This window comes from Apteryx mantelli, chromosome 15, assembly GCF_036417845.1.
Source record: "Apteryx mantelli isolate bAptMan1 chromosome 15, bAptMan1.hap1, whole genome shotgun sequence".
Lineage (NCBI taxonomy): Eukaryota > Metazoa > Chordata > Aves > Apterygiformes > Apterygidae > Apteryx > Apteryx mantelli.
Window position 1 is genome coordinate 12812894 of NC_089992.1, and position 23943 is coordinate 12836836.

At 39.5% G+C, this 23943-nt stretch overlaps 1 protein-coding gene across 1 annotated transcript in view; it reads right to left on the reverse strand.

Moving 5' to 3' along the window:
* The window catches only part of GALK2 (galactokinase 2), a 51431-nt gene that overhangs the window by 5508 nt on the left and 21980 nt on the right, over nucleotides 1-23943 (reverse strand). Inside the window, exons 6-9 of the mRNA XM_067305691.1 lie at nucleotides 19572-19670; nucleotides 16750-16902; nucleotides 11774-11984; nucleotides 2412-2613 (exon numbers count right to left, since the gene is read on the reverse strand). Coding sequence (XP_067161792.1) covers nucleotides 2412-2613; nucleotides 11774-11984; nucleotides 16750-16902; nucleotides 19572-19670 — 665 coding nt within the window. The remainder of the gene's footprint in view (nucleotides 1-2411; nucleotides 2614-11773; nucleotides 11985-16749; nucleotides 16903-19571; nucleotides 19671-23943) is intronic.

The window sequence follows — 23943 nt, forward strand, 5'->3', positions numbered from 1 at the left end:
ATTCAAGCTGGATACTCTGCGTGAAGACACTTGAAATCGCTAGTAATTTTTGCAAAGTTCAGTCATCAGATAGAATCTATTGACTATGAGGAGTCTACTGGGTAGTAACTGTGACTAAAAATAATGCAAAAGTTAATTCTTACGGCTTTTCCTCTGTAAATGGCATCATAGAATTGGCTGCTGCTACCTTGCACTGATTAAGAATTTGCAGTCCAAGATCTTTCATAACTCACTGGAGCATAGGTTTTGTCTTCAGCCGGTTGGGAGACTGTTCTCCCTTCTCACACACGTAAACAGTTCCCCTCTGAGTAGCTGGGACAACCACGCTGGAACCACCTCATTGTCTGAGTTACTACAACAGCTTATTCCATTAGGTGACCAGATGCGATACAATAAACTGAACATGGCCTGTGAGTTACACAGAGAATTTGTTCCCAAGAGAAGGAACAAAAATTGTATTGTTAAATTGCTATCAGATTGTCCAATGGCTATCAGGCCTTCTCTGTGTTTCATCTCAAAACAGCATGTGTGTCCCATACGCAAAATAATCTGTCCAAAAGTCTTCAAATCAGTTTTTAAGTTTGTAGTTCTCTGGCTCAGAGGCCATTCTATCCTGTCTGCAAAAGAAATCACACTAACCTAGTGTATTATCTCATCCACTATATGTTACTCTGTATCAACTTACAAACCTGGTAAGTCATAATTACATCTTACTAAATGAGCATGACTATAAAAGTAAGAATGCATGTGGCAAGCTGCCTATTTGTAAAATTCATATTTTCATTATAAGCCAGGCTAGTTTCTTAATCCCCCCCCCAAAAAAACCAGTTGCCGGTAAAGAAAACATTGTTGTAATCTTAATTTTTAGAAGGTAAGACCTTCATCTTTTTAGCTTCAAAACCAAAGAGTATTTCTGTTTTTTTCAAGACTGTGAAAGATTTGAAGAAAGGATGTGATACTTTCATAGAGTCTCTCTGCCTCTAAAGGACGGCAAAACAACATTCCTCGACCTCAAGCCTGCAAGCAGCTATGGCACCCTACACTTCCCTTCTGGTAGGACAATAACCTTTGGCCTTTTAACTTTTGGGCTTAGGGCAGAGTTTCCCAAACTGAGCAAGGTCCTCTCCAAGGAGAAGCAAGAGCTGTAACAGGGAGCGGGAAGATGGCATCACCAAGAGCCACTAAGACCTGAACGAGAGAAGCAGCTGGGAGAAGGTAGCTGGGGCAGAGGCAGGGATGAAGGAGTACTGGGAAGGCCTGGGTGGGCAGCTGTTTATTCCCCCAAGCCACTGTTAAAATGATCAACAACCACTGAATTCTTTCTGTAGGCACTGCATTTAGACCAAAGTTAGCATTAATGTTTCTGTCCCATGATTCAACGTACCAGACACATGGAAATCAGGAGGGACTGAAGTGTGTGCATCCCTTCATGCTAGTGCTGTGGTATGGTTGAAATATTAAATAGAATGCAAGTACTAAGTAGTTCATTTTTACTTTCTGTAGTAACATGTGGTTACACTAGATTTCATCTTCCACTGAAGAGAAGTTAAAAAAATAAGTCTGCTACACACAACAATGTGTGATTTCCAGCTCACTTCATGCCATTGCTCAAACTCCATTTATTTGGGCTAGAGGATATGAAACTGGGAGGAAAGGGAGGGAGAAAAGAAGAGACAAAATGACACTCAGGGAATGTATTTTGGAGCTGAGTGGGGCTTGTTTTATTGGGACCAAACTGAGTTAGGGGATCCAGCTGGAAAAATGAAGCTGGGGCAGGAACGAAAACTGAATAATGTAGAGAAAGCTCAGACACAGAATGCAGACAGCAGGAGCAGAGGGTGTTAGCTATTATAAAACATACTCATCTAACTGATCAGCTGCTCTCCAACCCATCTGACGCCCTAGACGCAATATTCTTCTAGAATTTTAAAAAAGGCTCTAGTATTTCACAATATACTGTTAGGATTTCAAGGCAACCTAAGAATTTGGAACAGCTTGCTCATGCGCTGGCATTTCCATGGTGGCAGTACTGAAATGGTTAAAAAATATGCAAAAAGTTACAGTTTCAACAGAACAACTAAGATGATGTTTTAAGAAAACCAATTATGATTTCTTCTTCAACTTAGAAAAAGAATAGCCAACCCAATCTCGCGTAACACTTGTGAAGATGGGACAGTCCAAAAGCCAAGTGTGTAATAAAGCCATAAACTGGAGCTTTCATCTGAAAGTATTACACAGATGTCAGTAGGGAAACAATTGACCATGTAATGTCCCCGCAGGAGATTAATTTTGTAATAAGAGACAATAATACTTTCATTTTAAAAGTGCAATAGCCAACGATGTCATATTTTCTCATCAATTCAAACAATATTCTCAACAAGCGATTACTCTTCGTTGTGGTCAAGACTTACAGGCAGATGTCTACCAGCCGATCCAGTTCAGGACAGCTGCATTCATACATTTCCTTGCAGCTGATATAGCTCTGGTTCATTAATTCTCCCAGCAGCTGGATTGCATTGGCAGGTGCTTCATTGCATATCTTCTTAAATTCCAGCACTCTGGCAGCTTCACCATACACATGCTTAGCACGCTGGTATAACTTAAAGGTGGAAACTAAACAAAATGAAAATATTAAATACTACTATTATCCATTAATATCTACTAAAAAAGAAACATATAAAAACATAGCAGAATTACATTTGTTTCAATAATTCATAGTTTATATTATAACTCTGTAGGCTGAAAGTCTTCTGCAAAAATTCACTTATTCTTCTTTAAAGCCCTAATATAATAGTATTTAGAGTTCACCAGACTAAAATGTTAGCATTTTATCATTTTGATTTTATGCACATCAGAAAGAACATTAAAAAAATTCCAGGAGAGATTAAAATCGTTCTTCAGATAAATGCAGTTGTGATCACATTTACAACAGTGTGATTATCTGAGTCTATTAGTTTTTAATAAAAAATAGAAACATCTTTCAGAAATGTCTGCAATGTTTACATTTTAAAACAACTTTTGAGTTTTATCTAGACATATACAAAACTTTACTTCCATAACTGTACTGTAGAAGCAAGTCATGTTACACCTTCTCAGAGATGTCTTAACTCAGGTTATTCATTCTGATAGTGTGCATACGAATGTAATGCACAGATATTATATGAGAAATATGAAACCTACCCACCCAGATATACATACACACACGCTCTGGACTGTGCATTTATTAGCCCAGCCCAGCCCTGCAGGTCAGCCCCACCACTGGTTCCTTGCTGCCTGCTACTGGACCAACTCATTGACTCTTTTTTCTTTGCAAAGGCAAATTACGAATTGAAGAATTAGCAGCAGACATGCTGATAGGAAGCAGTGACATGTATTAGGACATTAATACTTCCAGGTTTTCAAATACTAGCAAAACTGAGTCCTGCTAGCACCAGAGAAGTGTGCAGTACCCTGTGGGCCTTTGCCAGCACCTGCTGGCACACAGGTGGTTGGGGGTGAACGCACCAGGCCTGATTTGCATGTCAATTCTGCAACAGTTCCCACCTTTTCTATTAAAAAGCTGTGGTTCTTTGAAACTGACATTAATAAAAATGCTACTACCCATGTGTCCTGGTGCCCAGGCATTCTAGGAAGCCCTCCCAAATATGCCACAATATGGGCTCGCCCCGACTGAAGTAACACTGGAGAACAGGCATAAGGAAGAGCACAGGGACCTCTACTTTAGTTGTTGAGGTCTGGTCTTTGATGCGTGTTGCCTGCAGGAGGGTCGCTGCTGTCTCTCAGAACACGAGGAGATGACAAGCCTAGCCAGGTACTGCTTAGTATTGGCTTATTAAGATCATGACCTAGTGTAAGATCTAGAGCTAAGACTTTTCTGCCACACCACAGTGACCTAAGCGGGTGCTCTGGGATGGGTGGGAGGGTGCCCAGACCTGCCTGTCCATCAGGGCAGAGAACTCCACTGAGCCTGGGTGGGAACCTGGGAGTGGGGCATAACAAGGAAGGGCATAGCTGTGGCTGAAAGCTTCTCTAGCTGCTCCTAGTTATGGGAGGATTAGGTTCACAAGTAATAGTCAAGAACTGTTTTGTCTTGCCAAGGTTCGTATTATAGTTCACTGTTTTTTCTCTCCCAAAATATTGTTTGGTTCGTTTTAATACTATGGGCTTGTAGCTGTTATTGAGGAAGTATTACTCACCAGGTGCATGCATAACATAACTTAATTTCTCAGATTTCTGATCAAACTGGTTTGAGTAAAAGTTAGATAAGTGAATGTTATCCTATATTTGCAGCACCTACTGCAGTATGTTTCCTAATTTCCTCTCCACTGTAGCACACTTGTGCTTGTTCGAGCACCTCCGAATATCCTTCCTTTTCCTTCTATGCATGAATCCTCCTTCAGGACAGGGAGTCTTTTCTCATTTCAGTTTCTGGTCTCTCTCACTTTTTAAAATGGCTGATGAAATATTCAAATAGAGGTAAAAAGTCAAGAGAAGACAGACAAGCTGTGTATTTAAAACAGAATTTGCAACCTGACCCCAACACACAGATTCCTGCTTGGCTGTTCTATGTAGGCAGCCAAGGTCTGGAACCACTTCTGATAGCTTCAGCAATCTGCATTTGCAATTATATGTAGAAATCTTCCTTGAAAGACTGGCAATAAAATTGTGTCCAGTTTAAGTCTCTCATGTATACTCCAGATTGCACCCCTTACTGCCTAAACCTTCATCAGTATCTGTCTAATCCCTTCACATTTCTCCAAAACAGTAAGTGTAAATCAGGACTGCAAATGCTGAAAATGTAGCACTGAGGGAGGCATTAATAAATGTGCTAAAATCATAAAGAAATATTGAACATAGCAATTTTCTACTTCTAGTGATATTTATTATGTAATTCAATACAGCCCCTACTGAGAAACACGGTGTTGCTGTCTTCTGAACAGGCCTTCTGAATGCATTTCAAATGAGGATTGAAACAAAAAAATTGGATGCCCCACAGAAACATCTTGAGAGTATCACTGACTCACACGGGAAGGGCATATTCTGTTTTCCCATTTAGAGGTGTGTTTTACCCCACTGTATTTTATTGCTACTGGAGTTGTTTGCGCTGTGTATTGCAGAGTGATGCCTCGGTATTTATGAATGTTGGAGAAAGGCTGCTTGGCATTTTTATAAGATGGTTTCTCTTTAAATATTCCTTTCTCATAAGCCATTGTTTTAGAGCAAGGAGATTTCTAAATGTGCATTCGTTTAGGGAATATCTAAAGTTGCGTGAGAGATTGCCATAGCTCACACTCTCTTGTAAATCACCATTGAACAGTAGTAACCCAAAGAATGAACTGAAAACATGTCTGTTTTCAATTGTAAGGCACAAGACTTGCCAAAGGCTGTGATTGATTCGGAGACCACCCTTTGGTAGAGCAGCGCTCTACTGGCCAAATTACCTTAAAACTCTCTGGGGTTGTGTTCTGCTCGTCATGTTATGAGTTGGCAACCCGAATGGGTGCTCCAGCAGCTGGCTGTCAGCCAAAAAATCCGAGCCACGTCCCTGACAGCGTTCGCTCTGAGGAGAGCGTCGCTCGATGGAGGGGAGGATTTGCTACCTTGGCTCTGTATGCAGAAGCAATGCTTTCAAGCAGTTTTCAAATGAGAGAAAGTGGCTGTATGTTGTTTTCAGACTCTGTTGCGGACATTTACTGAATTTGCATTGGTTAGTTTGGTATCGTTACATTAGCTATTGGATACTTTGTGGCAGCATTTTATTTCAGAAAATTATGTTTGTGTTTAGAAGATATTTTTTATAGTTTGCCTTTCCTCTCTAACAATATTCTGTTCAAATAAAATTATCTTCAGGACGTCAAACACCTCTGTACTCTTTAAGTCCTATTCTAAAACAATGCAACAATACACTTATTTTCAACTATCAATACCAAATGCCTCCGGTAATAGAGAAATCCTCTTCTACCTGTTGCATGCGTACTCCAATTACCAATCTCCATATAATAACAAATAGCAGAGCATACATGATATTCCAAAAAAATTACATCTATATTTTAATCTTCTTGCTAAATCACCAGCCTGTGTATCAGTCCGCATAAATAAGATCTGAATTAATGGACTATGGCAAAGAGCTATGGAGCCAGTGATTTTAGAAGAGTGCAGGAACTGATCAAAATCTGTGTGCTTCATGGGAAAGCAGCCACATTTTTTTTTTTTACAGTTAAAAAAGAATGATTTCCAAAGCCACATTCTGCCATGGTTAAAAGAAACAAAAACTCAAGTGTGTACAAGTGATTAGTTTATATCTGAATTAGGGCTGGAGGGCTCTGAAAGAAAAAGAAACCTGAAGCCCTCCGAGGTAAACCTTCCCGTGTTGCACAGGACTGGGGTACAAGGCCTTCCCCTTCGTGTGCTCAAAGGAGAGCATAAAAGCAGGGCTGGGGGAACTAAAGCCACATTCTTAAAAGCATTTAGATGTTTAAACCTATTAAAGCTAATGGAAGTTATGTACTTAATCTGACTAAAAATTTCCATACATTTTCCTAAACCAGGAAGCTATAAAGGCCTGGATTCTCCCACTTAAATTTAGTTCCCAGCTAGGGGTACAAACACCCTCAGCCCACCTCCCGTCAGTGAAAAGGCTGGTTAGGGGACTGTTCATCCCACCGAGACCTGAGCTGCCCTACAGTACCCCTTTCTCTGGTGACTAGAGAAGAACCAGGGTCACCGCGTTCCTAAAACTCAGGTGCAGTGACACCAGCTCTGAGGACCACTCTGATGTAAAGAGCAACCGTCTAGGGCCGGTCTAAGTAATGCTCCTTCCATAGAGGGATCTGGGGAAGATCCAGGGCAGGTACTCTGTCTGTTTAAAATGACATAGCACCATTCAGACTGAAGGAGATTCGTATCAGCTAAGGATTTAGTCTTTGACCAGAATCGTGCTGTCAAAAATATTTTTTGAATATCACTACATATTTCCTCTCTGCCACTTTCTGTGAAGCTCTGCCATGTAGAATTGCACTGTTTGATTTTAGCACAGAGTCCTGGGGTCTTTTTTTCCCCTTTCTGAATACACAAAATGGAAATCGTGATTTGTTTTGTATTGTATCAGCTGCACATACAAAAAGCTTCTTGTGGAATGAAGTGAGGCTGAGCTATACATTTTATGGAATGAAACAAATGCAAATCAGAAATTAAAATAAATATGAAAAGTCAACATGAGACCAAAGAAAACTTTAAGAAGGACAAGGAATCCTATACTTACCTCTGCTCTAAGTGTCATTTTGTCACTAAGTTTTTAACACATTTTACCTTCATTCAGCCTGCTTTTGCAGGAGCTAATCCTTCTTCCAGGTCATAGCCTCACTAAATGTATTTCTGAAGTTCAAAGAAGACAGAGTGACTCTTGTACATGGAATTCATCCACTGCTAACTGCTTTGTATTGCTGGTCCATACCTATTTTTCAGAGAAGGTCAGTGATTCTTGCTGACACTTCATGGATTCTCTGCATCCTACCTGTGCTTCTCTGCAGAGGATTTCAGTAACATCGTCCCTGAACAACTAGATTGAATTCACTTAAACCCACCAAATGACCTTGAAATAAATGGTGAAATTGTCCAATGTACTAATAGTTCTCACTGCAGCAAGAACCTTTCAATGTGTTAAGACACTACCAGACTAACATCAATGAAAGTTTGTTCAAAATCCATATAAAATCTCTTAAAAACAAACAAAAATCCTGGGCTACTAGTCTCAGACAAATGTGGGTTGGTTAAATATAGTAGACAACTTTACTGTGAGTTTTCTACTCTGTTGTCATATTTTCAATTTTAAGTTTATGAAAATTGTGTAATGAAAGCATCCACACCACTTACACAGATTTTTTTCTTTTTTATAATTAAACCTTGTGGCTTCCCAGCAACTCAGATTATTTGTTCTTACTTCAGCTTCAGCAGATTCCTTTCTTTAGGGTTTCCTGTACAATTCTATCTGACCTTTAGCTAAAGACCAGCCTCTTCAGGCTATACGTATTTTTTCTGGTTGCTTTGACAGCTTCTTAAGATATATTTCACTGTAGATTAATGAGCTGCACATGGCTGATGGGACCACCAGAAATTTATAATGGGGGAAAACTCACCAACTCAGACCATGTAGGGGACAGTTTCTCCCACCATTACTCATGTGGAATAGTACCTTTCTCTGTTAGGCATCCTGCTGATTGAACATGAAGAGGGTGAAGGTTTCTGACTCATAATGTATATGAGAAAATGCTGCCAGATGGCTTTAATTTGAGCCAGATTGTGAACCCCCTACTCTAAGCGAGGAACATTTACTCTGCTGGGACTGCTCAAGTAACTGTTTGCAATCTGGCTGTCTGAAAGTAAGCGAGGGGACAAGTTACTGCTGCCTTCAGTGACCCATTGAGCAGCCACCTGCTCTGAGACTGTGGTGACTACTGGTTTATAGCAGCAGCTCTTTCTGCAGAGCAAAGCTAGCTGTAACGAGGCCTTTGCAATTCAGTGCCCGTGCTGGACTGCGGCATACCCCAAAGGCTGCCTCCCCCGTGCGCCTGCCGTGGGGCTCGGCCCACGCAGTGGGGCTTCCTCGCTGCCTCTGCGTGGGATGCCGGGTGCCCGCGCCGCTCCGTGACGCGGATCTGGCTGTGCCTGGGGCAGGTCCCCAGGCCCCCAGGCTGGGAAGCGCTCTCAAGGCCACCGGTTTGGAGGTAACATCCCTCCTCGGAAGACAAGGGGACTCAATGTGAGAACTTCACGTATCCCAGGACAGCCCGTGACAGCGATGGCAGTGCATCGGGAAAGCCACTTTTACGTACACCTTTCTATGCAAAGAAAGTTAAAACTGTTCTTGCACCAAGATCACCATTAACACAAACTAGTTGGCAATGGAATGAAAGGCTCTTCAAACACCACGCGTTGAAGCTACCGCAGGGTTTTAGCATTATTTTTCCAGGGGACAAATGGGAGGGCAGTTAAACAGCCAAACCCACACAGAAAATGGATGCCTTTTGCTCCCATAATAATTCCATTCCTATGTTTAAATGTCAAAATTAGATTACAATTTTATATGGGAAAAGGAAAAATTGGTTTAAAGAATACCTCATTTAGGAAGGAAAAACATTTTATGGTTAAAGGAATACACTGTTTTACAGAAGAATATCCTTTTGCGGTGAGGCTTATAAATACTTAATGTCCCACAACCACCGCACACTAAGTGTTCTGTGAAGCATTCAAGACCAAGCCAAAATTATAGCATAGTGCACCTTAGAAAGTAATAAATATTATTTCTTCTAGAGATGCTCACAAGCCACAAGTGCAATCCATGTGTAAACATTTGCAAGGGGGATTTAAACTCAGGATTTTGAGTTGGCCAAGGAACAACTACAAGGAGGCTTGAGAGGCTTTATGCACCATCTGTACGTCTCCAAACCTGGGGAACAAGTGGGCCATGCAGCGAAGATGCTGCAGAAATCCTTTATTACCTGCCTAAAGAGGGGACGCAAAGCTGCTGTGCTGCCAGAGCCAGCCTGGGACGTGCCCAGAGCCTGTCCACACCATTTGTCTTTGAGCTCTGGAGCTCTGATTTGGTCAGTCTCACCTAAGCATATAAAACTTTATATAAGTATACAGTACACATACTTGTTGCTGGAACAGTAGAGGGGAAGGTGGACTTAAGGCTAAAATAATATATATAAAGCACTTTCAGGTCCTTAAACATAAGATGCGATATAAGTACAAAACATTATTTGTAACCGTCACTGGACTTTGAATAATGCAAAAAATGAAAAGTGCTGACAATTTATATTCAGCTAGAGAGAGAGCTGAGAATCAGTAAATGATTTAACTAACATATAAATATTTAACTAATATTAATAGTCAATATTTAACTAATAGTTAAATATTAAAATTATTTAACATTAACTAATACTTCATTTCTCATGCAAATATTTTACACTTTATAGTATTTTATCAGAAATGTTGATAAAATGTTTACAGAGGAAGATATCTTAAATTGTACGTAAAATGAAGTTCAGCAACATTCTGAAATTCTCTACAGAGATTACTTATTTATCGGTTTGTTTTCTCTCACATGAAGAAGCCAGGCTTTGTCATTAAAATATAGTGGGAAAGTAGAGGGGAAGAAAGAAGAATATTTTTGTCAAACAGCACTGCTTTTCCAAAGCCAACATAGAATGTAATTTGTTTAGTGTGTAACAAAAACAAACAGTGGATTTAGATTCCTTCTCTTTGTATCTGTCTCGTTTCTTCTTTGCATATAGTTTTACAGAAATCTGTTATTTAATTTTATATTGTACATGCAAAGAGGCTTACAGTATAACCCATTTTAATTGGCCTTATCAAATGAAATCATGGTCATGCAAATTTAAGAGATTCCGTTCAGCAAACATCTGCAAACACTATTCTGAGCCACAGTATAACATTTCCTTTGACTTTCCTCTATTGCTTTTAAGTTTTTCATCCAGGCTTTGGTTTTTGAAAAAAATTTAAATAACTTGTATAAACAATTCAGTTCTACAGAACTGTAGAATTTTGCTTTATAAACCAGGTATATGGAGTATAAAGATCTGTAAGTTACTAGTCTTATATTGTTTCATAAAGGGGAGAGTAAAGGGACAATATAAAAGATTTAGAACCCTACAGTTTCCCATGAAAGTGTTGGAGAGTGCAGGTACATGGTTCAGTATATTCTTCATATACATCACACAGAGTTGTCATAACACTTTCTATAGAGATAAATAGCTAGATGAAGATACCATATTCCATGCTGGTACCCCTCTGGCAGTGTAATTAGACAATAATATAGTTTTACGCTCTCTTTTACCACTGGGACACAAAACAGGGGTTGTAGGTTCAGAATCTGGTTCCTGGTCAATAAATAAGGTCTACAATAGTTCCATATATACAGATTATCAAAATATAAGCATCAGTGTGTGTATATATATATACGTTATTAATAAATATACATCAAAGGTATACCCCTCTGAAACCATTCAATGAAAATTAATCATTTCATAAATCCTTCTCTATTATTTAGTATTAATAGCAACCCCGTTATATACATCTAGAACATTTCTTATAGAAGCATTTAATGTGTGCCCATACTCATGACTACATGATGTAATCATCAGCAGGAATACATGGGAGATAGTTTAAATATTAAATTGTTCACCTCCACCAACATTTTTCTAAAAGAAAAAAATACTGTCAGTGACAGAGACTTATTTCTTAGGACATATCTAGAAAACATGCTACCCAGTGCATGTTTTATGAAGTGATCATGTGTTTGTCATGTCAAAAGTAGAAACACAAGCTCCATCTATGCTGATCTTTAACATCAGTTAATGGAGAGTGTTCAGGATTCATTTTCATGGTGCTGTCTATCCAAAATGTTTGTTTTTGTTAGAACTATGGTTTAGAAGAAAGCCTAGCTTAGATTTTTTTTCCCTAGAATAAAACTGGGGTTATTTAGAGATGATTCCAAAACAGTACAGACTAATGTAAAGGAGTAAGTGATCTGCTATTTCTACCATTTTAGAAACAATTCAATCAAAATCAGCTTCACTCTGTTTTACGTAAAAGGTTCAATGAAAATCATAATATCAATTCTTTCACTTGCCCCCTAAGGTTCTGGGGAACTATTCTGGCAAGACTTCCATGTGCATTGCTTATTAATATATAACCATTTTATATAATACAAATATTGTAAACTAAAAAACACTGTTTCGTATACACTTACCATCTTGTGTGTTTTGAGTAAGGATCTGAGTGCGGAGCTCCTCCAGGCTAATTCCCAGGCATTTACAAATTTCCTCTGTGCCGTAAGGCTCAGGGTGAAATACCTCCTCGACAATGGTCAGCATTTCCTCTAGGCTAACTCCCAACTTCACTTGCACATCTTGGAGTTTCAACATTTTTTTCCAGTCCAAGCCTTTTGACTTTGAGAGAAGCTAAAATTAAAAAAAAATATATATATATATATACAGATAATACTTTGCCTTCTAGTTTTAAACTAACATTAAATTGTTCATAAGCAGCTTTAAGACTAATACTTTCTTTTCACTTCTTGGCCGGGAACCATCAAAAACCATTTTCTATGAGTACACAGCAGCTACCCATTATGTTTATTTATAAAAGGTCTGTGAATGAAAGATATCCCCCCCAGGTTACACATTCTCTTTAAAAACCCTGCTGGTATTATGTGTTTGGATATCAGATCAGTGATTCCCCCTTAAAGAAAGTGTTCAGCCTTACAAGAAGGTTACGATGGGTTAGTCGGAATCTGCTCTGTTCCTACATGATTACCGTTAGGCTAATTAGTTACAGATAGATAAACAGATAGATAGAGAGATGGATATTTTTTGGTCCAACATGGATGTAATGCTTTGTGATGTTTTGGCAATTGTCAGCAGTTATTTTAACACACAGCAGTCCTTAAAGGAGAAGTGTCAAAGAGGCTTTTCTGTAGGTCACTGAAACGTGATGATGTTCTGCTATGCCTAATGAAAATAGCGGAGGGCTTTCCTCCTGTTTCCATTAGGTGGAATATTTCTAATATTACAAATGATAGGGGATTATTAAGTGGTCATTGTGGGATCCTACTGATGACACACCACCTTTAATATCAACAGACTACAGCAGTGTTAAAAGCCAGATTAGCGGGACATGCCAAGGGAATTTTACTAGATTTATGAGTACACGACATGCCTCCAATTCTACGCCATTTAAATTGAGATTAAAGCTTCCAAAAATGCCAGATCAGGCTGTATGTTTGCAGAGTGCTTAAAGCAGTGCAGGAAGACCACAGAAAGAAATCCCGTTTCCATTCCAATCAGTCTAGAATCTCTCATCAACAGGGCCAAGATTTCACCCGGTGTGTTTTGTTATTTTTTTCAAAAAACAGATTTTGAGCGAGACTTGTTTGAAATCATTTAGGCCTCACTTCAGCAAAGCTATCTAGTATGTGTTTAACTTCCTAGGTTAAAAAAAGCATGGGATTTGCATACATGCCTGAAAAGAATTTGCTTCACTGTGCAAAGTTACAGCATGAAACTGGTTGTTTAAACAGAAGGAGATCTGCTACTCAGCTATCTGCTGCAGATTTTACCTTGCTGCTCTCCTCCAACGTGACTTTGCAGGGGCTTTTCCAGTTTTGCTGTAGTGCAGTATATAAAAATTAACCACTTTTGGTGCCATCTAGTGTCTTGTTAAGGTTTCTGTGAAACTTAGCAGAGCAGAACAAACAAAATCCAATCAAAAGCCTAATCATACAACTCTGCTGCCATCTAAAACAGTTTTGTATGTCCAGTGGTAGAGAAAGAAGCAACAGCGTTTAGTGGCTAATGCAGAAATCAGAGTTAGAAAATTTTCAGGTAAAACACTGATTAGGTCACTTCTGACCTGGTTTTCAAAGGCTCTGAGTATCTAGAATGCCACAGCTTTAATCTAATTGTATTAATTTAATTAATCTAATTATAATCTAATTATTGACCAACTAGAACAACAATTATTGTTTCAGATATTTTATTTTAAATATTCAATATCTCATATGTGATTGGTGCACACTTGTGACATGATCTTAAATCTTCTGTTTCAAGGTGCTAAATGAATGGAAATTTCATTCCCCATAATTTAATCCTCATGTTTAGCATCCCCTAGACTTTCGTATCAGAAACTAAACAGAGCTAAGAACTTAGAAAAAATTATATAATGCTCTATAAGTCAACAAAAATCTTTCTACATTTTTAACAAGTAATCCCGTGTTAGAAAAATTTGTCATATGTATTGTCACATCTATTCCCATTTCTATTCTTGAAGAGAAATGGCTGATTTCAGATGAGCTGCCTACCCTGGTGTTTTACAGCTGAAATGTTCTAAATGGAAACTGAGCCCGTCAGACCAGGGGGTAGGGGGGTTTTGGAAGGTTTTAACCGCTTACAGCAAAGTTTCAATTCTAACATCACTGGAAAAAATGTTAAGGGCAAACAAAGAGTTTTAGAAAAACCTAGCTGCAGCAACTCAAATTATAATGGACACAGAACAGAAATCAGAAAAAATCTCATCTATTAAATGTACAAAAGTAATCCCAATACTGATCCCCCAGTTGGATATTTTCCTGATGATCTCTGACTAGATGGATTAAAGATGTGGACATCATCCAGCTGGCTCTTAACTGCCAGGATATAGCATCTCTAGCCTTTACTGTCCAACACAGGCACAGTGGAGCACTGTAAGTAATTGCAAGAGGAAAACACACTCAGTACATGGTGGGACAAATATAAATAAAAGAAAGCCAGACTAGGAGTAAGTATAGGAATACTAAGCCCTTATATAGCAACATCACTTTCTTATACTTTACGTTTCTATAATGCCATCTCAGCATCTTTCCACATTTAATGAACGTTAGCTGATTTTATGGCATCCTAGTTTGCAGACATTCTTGGCACTACTCTGCAGCTGAAAGTGAAGTGAAACACACGCTATGAGGCGTGGGGAGAGCTCAGCATTCACTAAGGCTCACATTCATCCTGCAGCACCTACTGTGCGAGTCTTCTGAAATACAAAGTACATGTTAATGCCCCTTGGAATTGTGAGCATTCTGCAGAACATGAGAGATTTTAAACATAACGGTTTAATGGAGTCCAGGAAAGCACTCAGAGGCTACAGCAATGAGTGCAATATAAGAACAGAAAAAAAATAGGAAAGTGAGAAAGTGACTGTCTGGAAGAGAAGGGAAGGGAGCAGGCCCTGAGAAAGATAACTGTGAGGAGAATCGAGAGCTCGCTGTAGGACAGAGCGACATCAAAATGCTCTACACTAATGCCAGCGGAGATATGTTGTGTTGGTATCTTTATTGACATGGAGCTTTCTGCGAAGAAGAGTATGAAATATTAGAATAAAAGCAGGAGAGGAAAAAAGTCTATCCTAAGGCACTTACTGATAAGAACTTCCTTTAAAACATTATTGTGAAGCTCAGCATGTTATTTCATAGTTGCATTACCTTAGTGTGCTTAAAGAACTTCCCTGCTTCCACTTACATACCTGCCCTCCTTCACCCCACTGCGACCTGTTCCTAAAGACAGGCTTTTCCTGGCTCAACATATTTTTGTGTGTGTGCAGCTTTCCATCTGGGTAGCATATGTTTAAAAATAGACAGGTGTATGTTGTTAGTCTCCTTAAAATCATGCATCTGCTAAAGGTACTTTTTCAGAGATTACATCACTGCTAACATGAGCGTAAAAAATCATCCTTTCTCACCAGCCTTTGCAGTTTACTACACATGACCAATAATTTAAAGCAATTTAGAAAACTGTGATATAATTCACAAAATGTGCTTTATGGAACAATATTTCAAAAGGCCTTACAACCTAACACATTTAGTGCCAAGGTTTGCCTTTTAAAATAGATCACATATGAAGGTGTCTCTTACGTAAAATAATTTCCAAAAGAAACTCTTCCTAAAAGAGCTAGTTAGTCAATTAACTGTTCTAAATTAGAGGTTTTTCAGATATGCCAGAACCTACACATAGAGGTCCTTACTTTGATTCTATTGAAGGTGTAAGAATCTTGTTGTTAAATTTAATGACAACAGCTTTGACTATGGTCACTGGTGCTATTATTTTTACCATATCTTACATACTGCTAAAATGCAGCTGTTCTTCATACTAGTATTTAAAGCCCATTTAAAAAGTCACCTGAAGTTTAGCTTTGCTCCTGGAAAACTATTCCAACCACCACATTTTGAATTGTTTTGTCAATATCTGATAAACTCTCCAGATCTCTTTTTTAGCATAGAGTACAATAATTTTTCATAGAATTATTGTGCCAGCACATGCTCAAAGTACTTTGGAGCATTGCTCAGATTTTGACCTGAATGTCTCATGGCAAGGACTTTCACAGTACATTTTTTAAAACTGTTGTCTGAACTTTGTGACCCAGATTCTGTTCTGTCACAGAGCACTCGCTTAGGTAGAGCTGCAGTGAATTGGTGTACTTACTCCTCACTTACTTTAATCAAACAAAGAATAATCCTCTGTATTTCTAAAACAGACTCCAATCAAACCATGTATCTACATATGCCTAAACATATGGTCTATGAAATCCAGAATTAAAGTGGAACTTAGATTTGTCACGTTCAGATTCCATGTATTTTAGAGATAGTTGCAAACTGTAACCTGGCAGCACAACCTAAATGTTTAGCTTTGAGTCAATCCTCTTTAAACTTCATGCTAATATACATGCTGCTATTCAGCACTTCCAGTAATATTTCCACGTTTCTAACTAGTGGCTTTGTTGTATTCTAAATCCTAGAAAATACACATCTATTACCATATATACATATAAACATGTGACCACACTGGTTGCTTTCCTTTATTTGTCATTATTCAGCTTTAATTAGAAACAGTCTATTTTATTAACTGAGAATATTCTTGCTGAAAAATAGACATATTTCCACCATTCAAATATAATACAAAACAAATTAAATCGAACTGAATCACAGACCCTTCTATATAAGGGCACAGTCATTACACTTCCATTAAACTCTGCAGGAGTTCTGTTTCTGCGCAGATGGAGGTGTCTGGCTCTGAAGAGAAAAAGGCTACTTAAAGTAGCACCTAGCCAGGTGTTAAAGTAAAGACATGATTGGTCAGAAGTGGGGAAAAGCACATACTAACATGAAGGTTTCATTAGAGTTTGACAAAAGCCATACGTTACCTTTGTAGCCAGACGACACTCCATTACCCTAATATTGTAATGAGAAGTTGCTGCTTTATTCATTTCAACACAACTGTTAGCAATAACAAACGCTGCTCCACTTGGAAGTCTAACATCAGTTGCCCTCAGAGGACTGAACTCTATCAACTTGGCCTATCAGAAGAAAAATGAATGGTTAGTTTTAATTTACTACTAGCTAACAGTGCACTTAGTTCTATAAATCAAATGCAAATTTGCATGTTTTTTCTCTTGAAAATCCATGGACAGTTAATGAAGGAACCTGACATGAAACAGCGAGAAAAGAGGTTTAACCTCACTCGCCAAGTCACACACACATTTCAACCCTTTTCCTTGTAGCTGGATTTAAAAATGTTTCCATTAAGTCTTTGTTTTTTTCCAGAGTTTCACAGAACTCCACCCAACCTATTTTTCTTGCCTGTTTTAAGACTACAGTTTTTCTTTGATCTACAGAAAAGTACAGACCTGGCTGAAGCTAATGTGCGTGCTACTAGAAACAAGGGGCTTCACATTCCCCTGCCATCCACCAATGCCCATCTGCCTCTTAGTTTTCTGATTTCTCATTAAAGCAAGAAGATTCAGTTCACTGAGGTACAGAATATTACCAAATCAGAGGAATCAAGCAAAACTATATATAAAAATGTAGCTACTGTCTCCCTTCTTCTGAGACAAGATTTTCTTGCCTTACTTAGCCTTACACAGGCTGAGTGTTCCCAACATGTTCCCAACATTTTGTGACCTTTTCATGGAATAAGACAGGAATCCATTAATTAAATAATTCAGGATGTAATGTAATCAAGAGATTAAATTCACATCTGGATTTTCATTGGGATAAGTTGTAAATCATGTGCCCTGCTTTGGCTCTTCAGAATAGTCTGTAATTCTGCAAGCAGGGCTGTCTTACTGGTTTTGGCGTTGTTCACCCCCCGAGAGTTCCTCAAGCAGCTAGAGTGCTAAATAAACAATGGCAAATCTGCTTGTACATTATGTACAGCATGTGTGTTACTCCCTGCCACTGAGATTCTGGACCGCGTCGCAACGCTACTATCGAGAAAGACAAGCTTGCTTACATTTAAATATACCCATTTAAGAACTGCTACATTAGCTCAGAATGTACCACTAAGCTGGGCCAGTGTCCTGTTTCTGACAGTAGCCATAAATGGATATTTAGAGAGGGTATAAAAATAAGACATATATAAAGTGATTTTCCTACTATATTCTTCCTTCTTCTCATAAGCAGAGAGTATGGTGGTTATACTTACACTGGAAGACACATCAGACTATTATGTTTAATAGCCACAAATAGGCTAATATTCTATCAGTGTATCCAAGAAGGTCCTTTCTGAACCCTTTTTAAACTTTTAGCTTCCACAATGTACTGTATTTCCCAATTTAATAATGAATGTTTTGAAAAAACAAACTTCCTCTTGGTTGTTTTTAACGAGCTGCCTGTTAATTTCATTGTGTTTCTATTAGTTCTTCAGTTATGAAAACCAGTGAATTCCCAATTTACCTTCTCTTACCCATTCAGGATTTTACAGACCTCCAAAATATCACCCTCAAAGATCCTCAGAGGAGTCTTAGACTATTCAGTCAGTACTCACATAAAAAATACCTCAGCTCAACCTCAGAGTCCTTCTCTGATTTTCCTAGTTCTAGCATATTTTTCTGAAACAGGGGGCAGGAACTGTATTCAGATGCAAGTATATTGAGGCAAAGATGTTTTCTATTTTGTTCACCATTTCTTTTCTAATCTTTCCTAATATTCTCTTTGCCTTTTTGACCACCACCTCCAAGTCACAGAAAAGCCTCCGCTTACATGATCTTCTGTGTGTCTGCGACTCCCTTCAGCATGGGTGTAGCTTTGTGTTTGCTACTAACAGTATAAAGTGTGAAGGAAAGGTGTGAAGTAGGTGCAGCTGGTGATGTGAAATTGAAAACACATATGTCTCATGGCGGAAACAAACATATTCAGTGTAATTCTAGGAAACAGCTTATATTCTTTATAAACTCATCTAAGATATGGCATGAGGCCCATAAACCATGGAGATATAAAATTGCTTCAAATAAGTTTTAAGTAAAGTAAAGGTTTTTCATGAGAGGCCACATTAATTTTAATAAATGTATTTTGACAGGGTTTAGGTTTGAACATTGGATCTTGAGGTCCTGTGCATCTTCTGGGGCAGTGGGTGGATTCCACTGTAAATTCCACTATGAGTGCTCATGCACAGCTTGGCAGGTCCTATAGATCACTGCCAATCCACCTTCTGTCACCACATTTAAGACACCTAAATACCTTTTACATCAGAAACCAGCCACAGAATTGTCTGGAATTAGCAAAACCGGGGGAAAAAATCTCCATTGTCTTTGTAACTAGACCTGGCAAAACTTCCTAGAACTGTTTGGTTATAAGAAGTTTCAAGAAAGCATTTTTGTAATAATTATCCCATTTGCACTGAATACGGGACGTACCAACCATTCAGATTTCATTATATGGGAAACATTCTAAGTTCAGTGATAAATTAGCCAAGCAACATGGGAGCTTGTGCTCTTCCAGTATATGTCTTTCCCCATATTTTTTTAATGTTCTCCTCTTTCCATTTCTCATTTCCTTCAAACCTGTCATACTCAATTGTCCACAAGTTTACACATGTCATTCCTGTTTCACTTGCACAGAAATGGTGCTTATACTGCTTGCCAAGGTATTCCTATTTCTTGTCTTTCTGCTAGATACATATGAAAATATTGTTTGTTTACATTAATTAACTTTACATTGTTAGTTTAGATTACAGAAATCCACATACAGTTCCTTCTTCTGCCAGAAAAGATATCGACTGGTCCATTCCTCCACCTTCTGTGCCAATATAACGTTCACTCTTTGCGCAAATTTCTGCAAGCTCCACCTGAGAAAACATTAAATGTGAACCTTCAGCCAAGATAAAATATCCTACTTTTACATTGCTTAGATATGAAGTAGTGAGAAAATGAAGGAGAGAATGGCAGAGCTCTGAGACCATTGCTTACCACACACTAAGTGTTGTAAGCTAGTATCAATCAGGATGCCACATGGCCCCTTCTTCCTTTTGCTCTGCAGGAAAAGAGAACAAATTATTCAGCCTCCACTGGGCCCATCGTAGTCCAGTGCTTTTCACATTATTCTAATTTAGATGCTCCACCCTAGCAGTTCTCCTCCTCCCACCTTCGTCGTTCATCTCAGCCCCCTCCACCCTAATAGGCAATATTTTGTTGATTTATTAGTTGAACGTATCCATGTATGCATCTTGGCAGCTTACAGAATGATGGCGAGTTGTTGCTTTATACTATACTAATACACTGGCTCCATAATCAGAAATTAGGTATTGAACCTAACTCAGGAAATCTTTCTCTCTGTAAATATTCCAATCAGTGGTGCTTGTCATTTCTCCTTGGGATACAGTACTTTCAGTTTATGCTGTTTATCTGAGATGATTTGTAATTATGTGTGAGTCACATTCTTCTGTGACGTTTCAGGCATAGCTTAGTGCATTCCGATACCTGGAGGTCAGAGGATAATATGGGTGTGTGGAATATTAGTATCACGATTGTCAGAAATAATAAATACAAGAAAGCTTTCAGCCATCAGGCCAAGTCAAAGCAGAACACCAGAGAAGTCTTGGAGAGTGGTTGAAGAACATAGGCTATTCACAAGGAAACAGGTCAGCAGGAAAGCATCTGTGTCCATATACTGCGGCACCCAGCAGTTTGTTTCATTAAGCGCAAGGTAACCACAGGACAGCTGTGAAAAGGACTTCAGAAACGCAACAGCCCATTTTTCACTCTAGTGGCAACGTCGGAGTCGGATTCCCCACTAAAGATGCAGCACCACGTGACTTGCAGCAAGCTGACCAGCAAAGCAGGGACATTAACCAGCGCACAGCTGCAAACCACAGCAGAGAGGCAGTAAATCACCACGCCGGGGGGAGGTACGTGCGGTGCGCCGGCTGGCCTGCTCGCTCCGTTTCTGTAACAACACCACAGACAAACTTGTAAAATTGGTGCTCTGACCAATGGAATCAGGCTGAACCACTTACAAATTCACGAACCACCAATTTACTCAGCCCACAATGCAGAAACGCTCAATAAACCTTAGGCTGATAGGAGGAAGCTATCAAACGAGCATTAACCTAGTTACTCTGAAACTACGCTGATCCGACCTCTCTGAATCAAACACCAAGGGAGTCCAGACTGTCAGCAGAGACCCATGCTGGTGTTTCTGGTTACGCAGATCCACCTATACAGCTGAAAAGAACAAGGGTTTATCCACCTTCTACAGCTGCCGTACAGGGGTAAATGACCACTTAAGACCATTAATGAGAGAACATGGAGGGTACAGCAAGCAAAGATAGTCGCCTTTCCTGTTCTGCTTTTCTTTTGTGTATTTTAAAGGTGGGCAGAAATAGAGATAGTGCTTCTTTTATTTTCTTGAGAAAGGACAGAAAGGTCACACATTTTGATTTTATTTCTTTTTAACAAAAGTGATATCCCAGTGCCTGACTTCTGTTGAAGGCTGAGTTTATCAAGATTTGTTTTTTCTCTCTCGTTGGAGAACTGCAGAGTCCCACCTCCGGTTTGAACCTTAGATCTCTTCCCCCCATCAATGAAAGTTTAATATCCAGTCATCACGTGTCCCTAATTCACTAAAAATTGGAAATAATTTTGAATGAAATGCTGTTACATAGGACTCCCATACAAATGTAACATTGCTTTGTTTTCCATTTAATGATAAAAGACGTAGCAACAGTTCTACAGAAAAGAAAGAAGAATCCTCCGCACACGCAGCAGTTTCTGGATGCTCCCTCCTTTCCGCATGTGAAGGCATGCCTAGTTACAAACACTTTTTGCTGGCATGTGGAAATGCAGGCATGTGTCAGCCAGTTCTACAAACCTGCCCTTTGCCCCTCTGAGAATGGAGCAATACCACATCCCTGATTTTTGCAGCCTTTGGCAGGAGACATCAGACTGGGGTTCATGAATATTATTCGTTGGCAGCAGTAGAAACTTTGCCGCAGAGGTTCACACAACAACACTGGCTGAAAAGACCGTGCTAGTGGCTCGTGCACATTTAAGTAGGAGATGCGGCTCTGCAAAGCTGGCCTGGAGCGCAGCTCCTGAGGCACTCTCACTCTCTGTTCCACTCTTGGGCACAGCTGCCTAAGGTATTGCGTTTCATTTGCAGTTGCCAGATAAAGCTTTGCAAAACTCAGAAATTAAGCATTTCACCCTTCACTTAGTCTGGCTGCATGTCATCTCCATATACAAATCAACTACCGCTTGATTGCTCGAATCGTTTAGACTTTATGAGCTTGGGCTTATTAAATAAATATCAGGAGGAGTCTTGCAGAGGAGGAATGTTAACAATTAGGCCAGTGCCGCTCCCCTGTCCCTTTCCGTGGTCAGGCGAATTGTGCCTGGTTAAGCACTGGGCCTTGCTTCGTCCCAGCTCACCAGCTGTCCAGCTGCGTACGCTGGGCTAACAGCGCTGGATGAGCTTGAGCAATTTTTGTTTTGAAACTCAGCAAGGATTGGCAGGACCACCAAGTAGTAACTGGCAAGGGTTGAGAAGAACCATCTCCACAAGACAGCCCAAGGCATCCCCGAAACATTATTTGGTTTCTAATTTAAACAGGCCCTTGCTGACACAGGCTGGCCTTCTAATACTAGGATGAGAAGCATATGAATGGAGGGGAAATCATCATCTGTATAGAAAGCAGTTTCTACTTACTACTGAAACAAATGGGCAAATGTTTGCCTTTTTGCTAAAACTAATGAGAGGACAAAGTTCAGAGGAACTGAATCGAAACACTGGAAAATAGTGTGAAGACTAAATTGGAGAGTCTTGTGTACATATTTGATACTTGGAAAAGGACAGTCATATGACTGAAACTGTGAACTGAACCTCAGAAGGTCTGGGCTCAATTTCTAGCTCCACATTAAGTTTCTTGTGAGACAGGGAAAGTCCCTTTAACTCATCATGGCTTCATTTCCTCAATAAAATGAGGAGCATCTCCTCCCTCCTGGTAATTAGTAATTACTACTTAGGATTTTTAGATGATAATGCTAGAACTATGTGTGACTCATTACTAGAAACTGAAAAAAGGCAGATTTTCCTAAACCAGATCTCCAACTTAAGGCTTCTACATAAAATAGCTCTGAGGAAAAAACTTGCTAGAACCGTGTAGTAAAACGAAATATCTTGTGCCTATAGCAGGGCAATACCTTGCTTCCATTCCACTTGCAACACTTAGAAGGGCAGGGACTGTTTAAATTGTCTGTTATTTATCTCTCGCTATAGAGTATGTCTCACCTGTAGAAATACAGAGCTTGCCAGCTCCCAGATTTGACTGCACGGTTTGGCAATATCTCAGCTGTATGTCTGAACAATACCTAGGCACGCATCAGCCTCCTCCTCCTGCCTGCACCCTTGTTCCTGCAGGAAAGTAACTGCGAGCATTCTCGTAGGCACGTTTAGGGGAGCTGCACCCCAGGGTGCACCCGGGAGACACCGCAGCAGGACCTTCCAGGCAGGCAGTTTAGAGGGAGCCCAACCACCCCCCAGGAGGGCTCCAAGTTCAAATACTATGCATATAAAATAAACAGTGCCGCCCCTATTGAGTTCTGCAGCAGCAGAAAAAGGTCCTAAATAGGCATTACTGCAGAGCTAGGTGAAAGCAGACGTTTATACTTCACAAAGCAAGATGTGAAATACCGAGGAAAGAATAAACCGCACATAGGCCAAGCTGACGTTCTGTATATTCCGATCCCCACAAGAGCTCCCCCCTTAGAGCTAACCACAAAGCGCTCTGCACACCTGAGACTCATTAGAATGCTTTTCCCATCCCTAAAGCTTTATTTCAAAAATACTAATAAATCATAATTTAAGTCTTCATAGAATTTTACAAACCAACTTTACTTTAAAATATTCCTATAAGGCTGCTGTTACCTTCAATTTACGGACAGCACAGATGTTTACATGACTTGTTCAAAGTCATGTCAATCAGTCACAAAACTGAAATGGGAATTCAAAAATCTCCCTGTTTCCAGTATTGTGGCTTATTTCTCTAAAGACTATGGTCTCAGGGAATCCTTTGCAGGATGGGTTTAAAATCTTTCCAAGATGATGGTAATGAAAACTGGAAC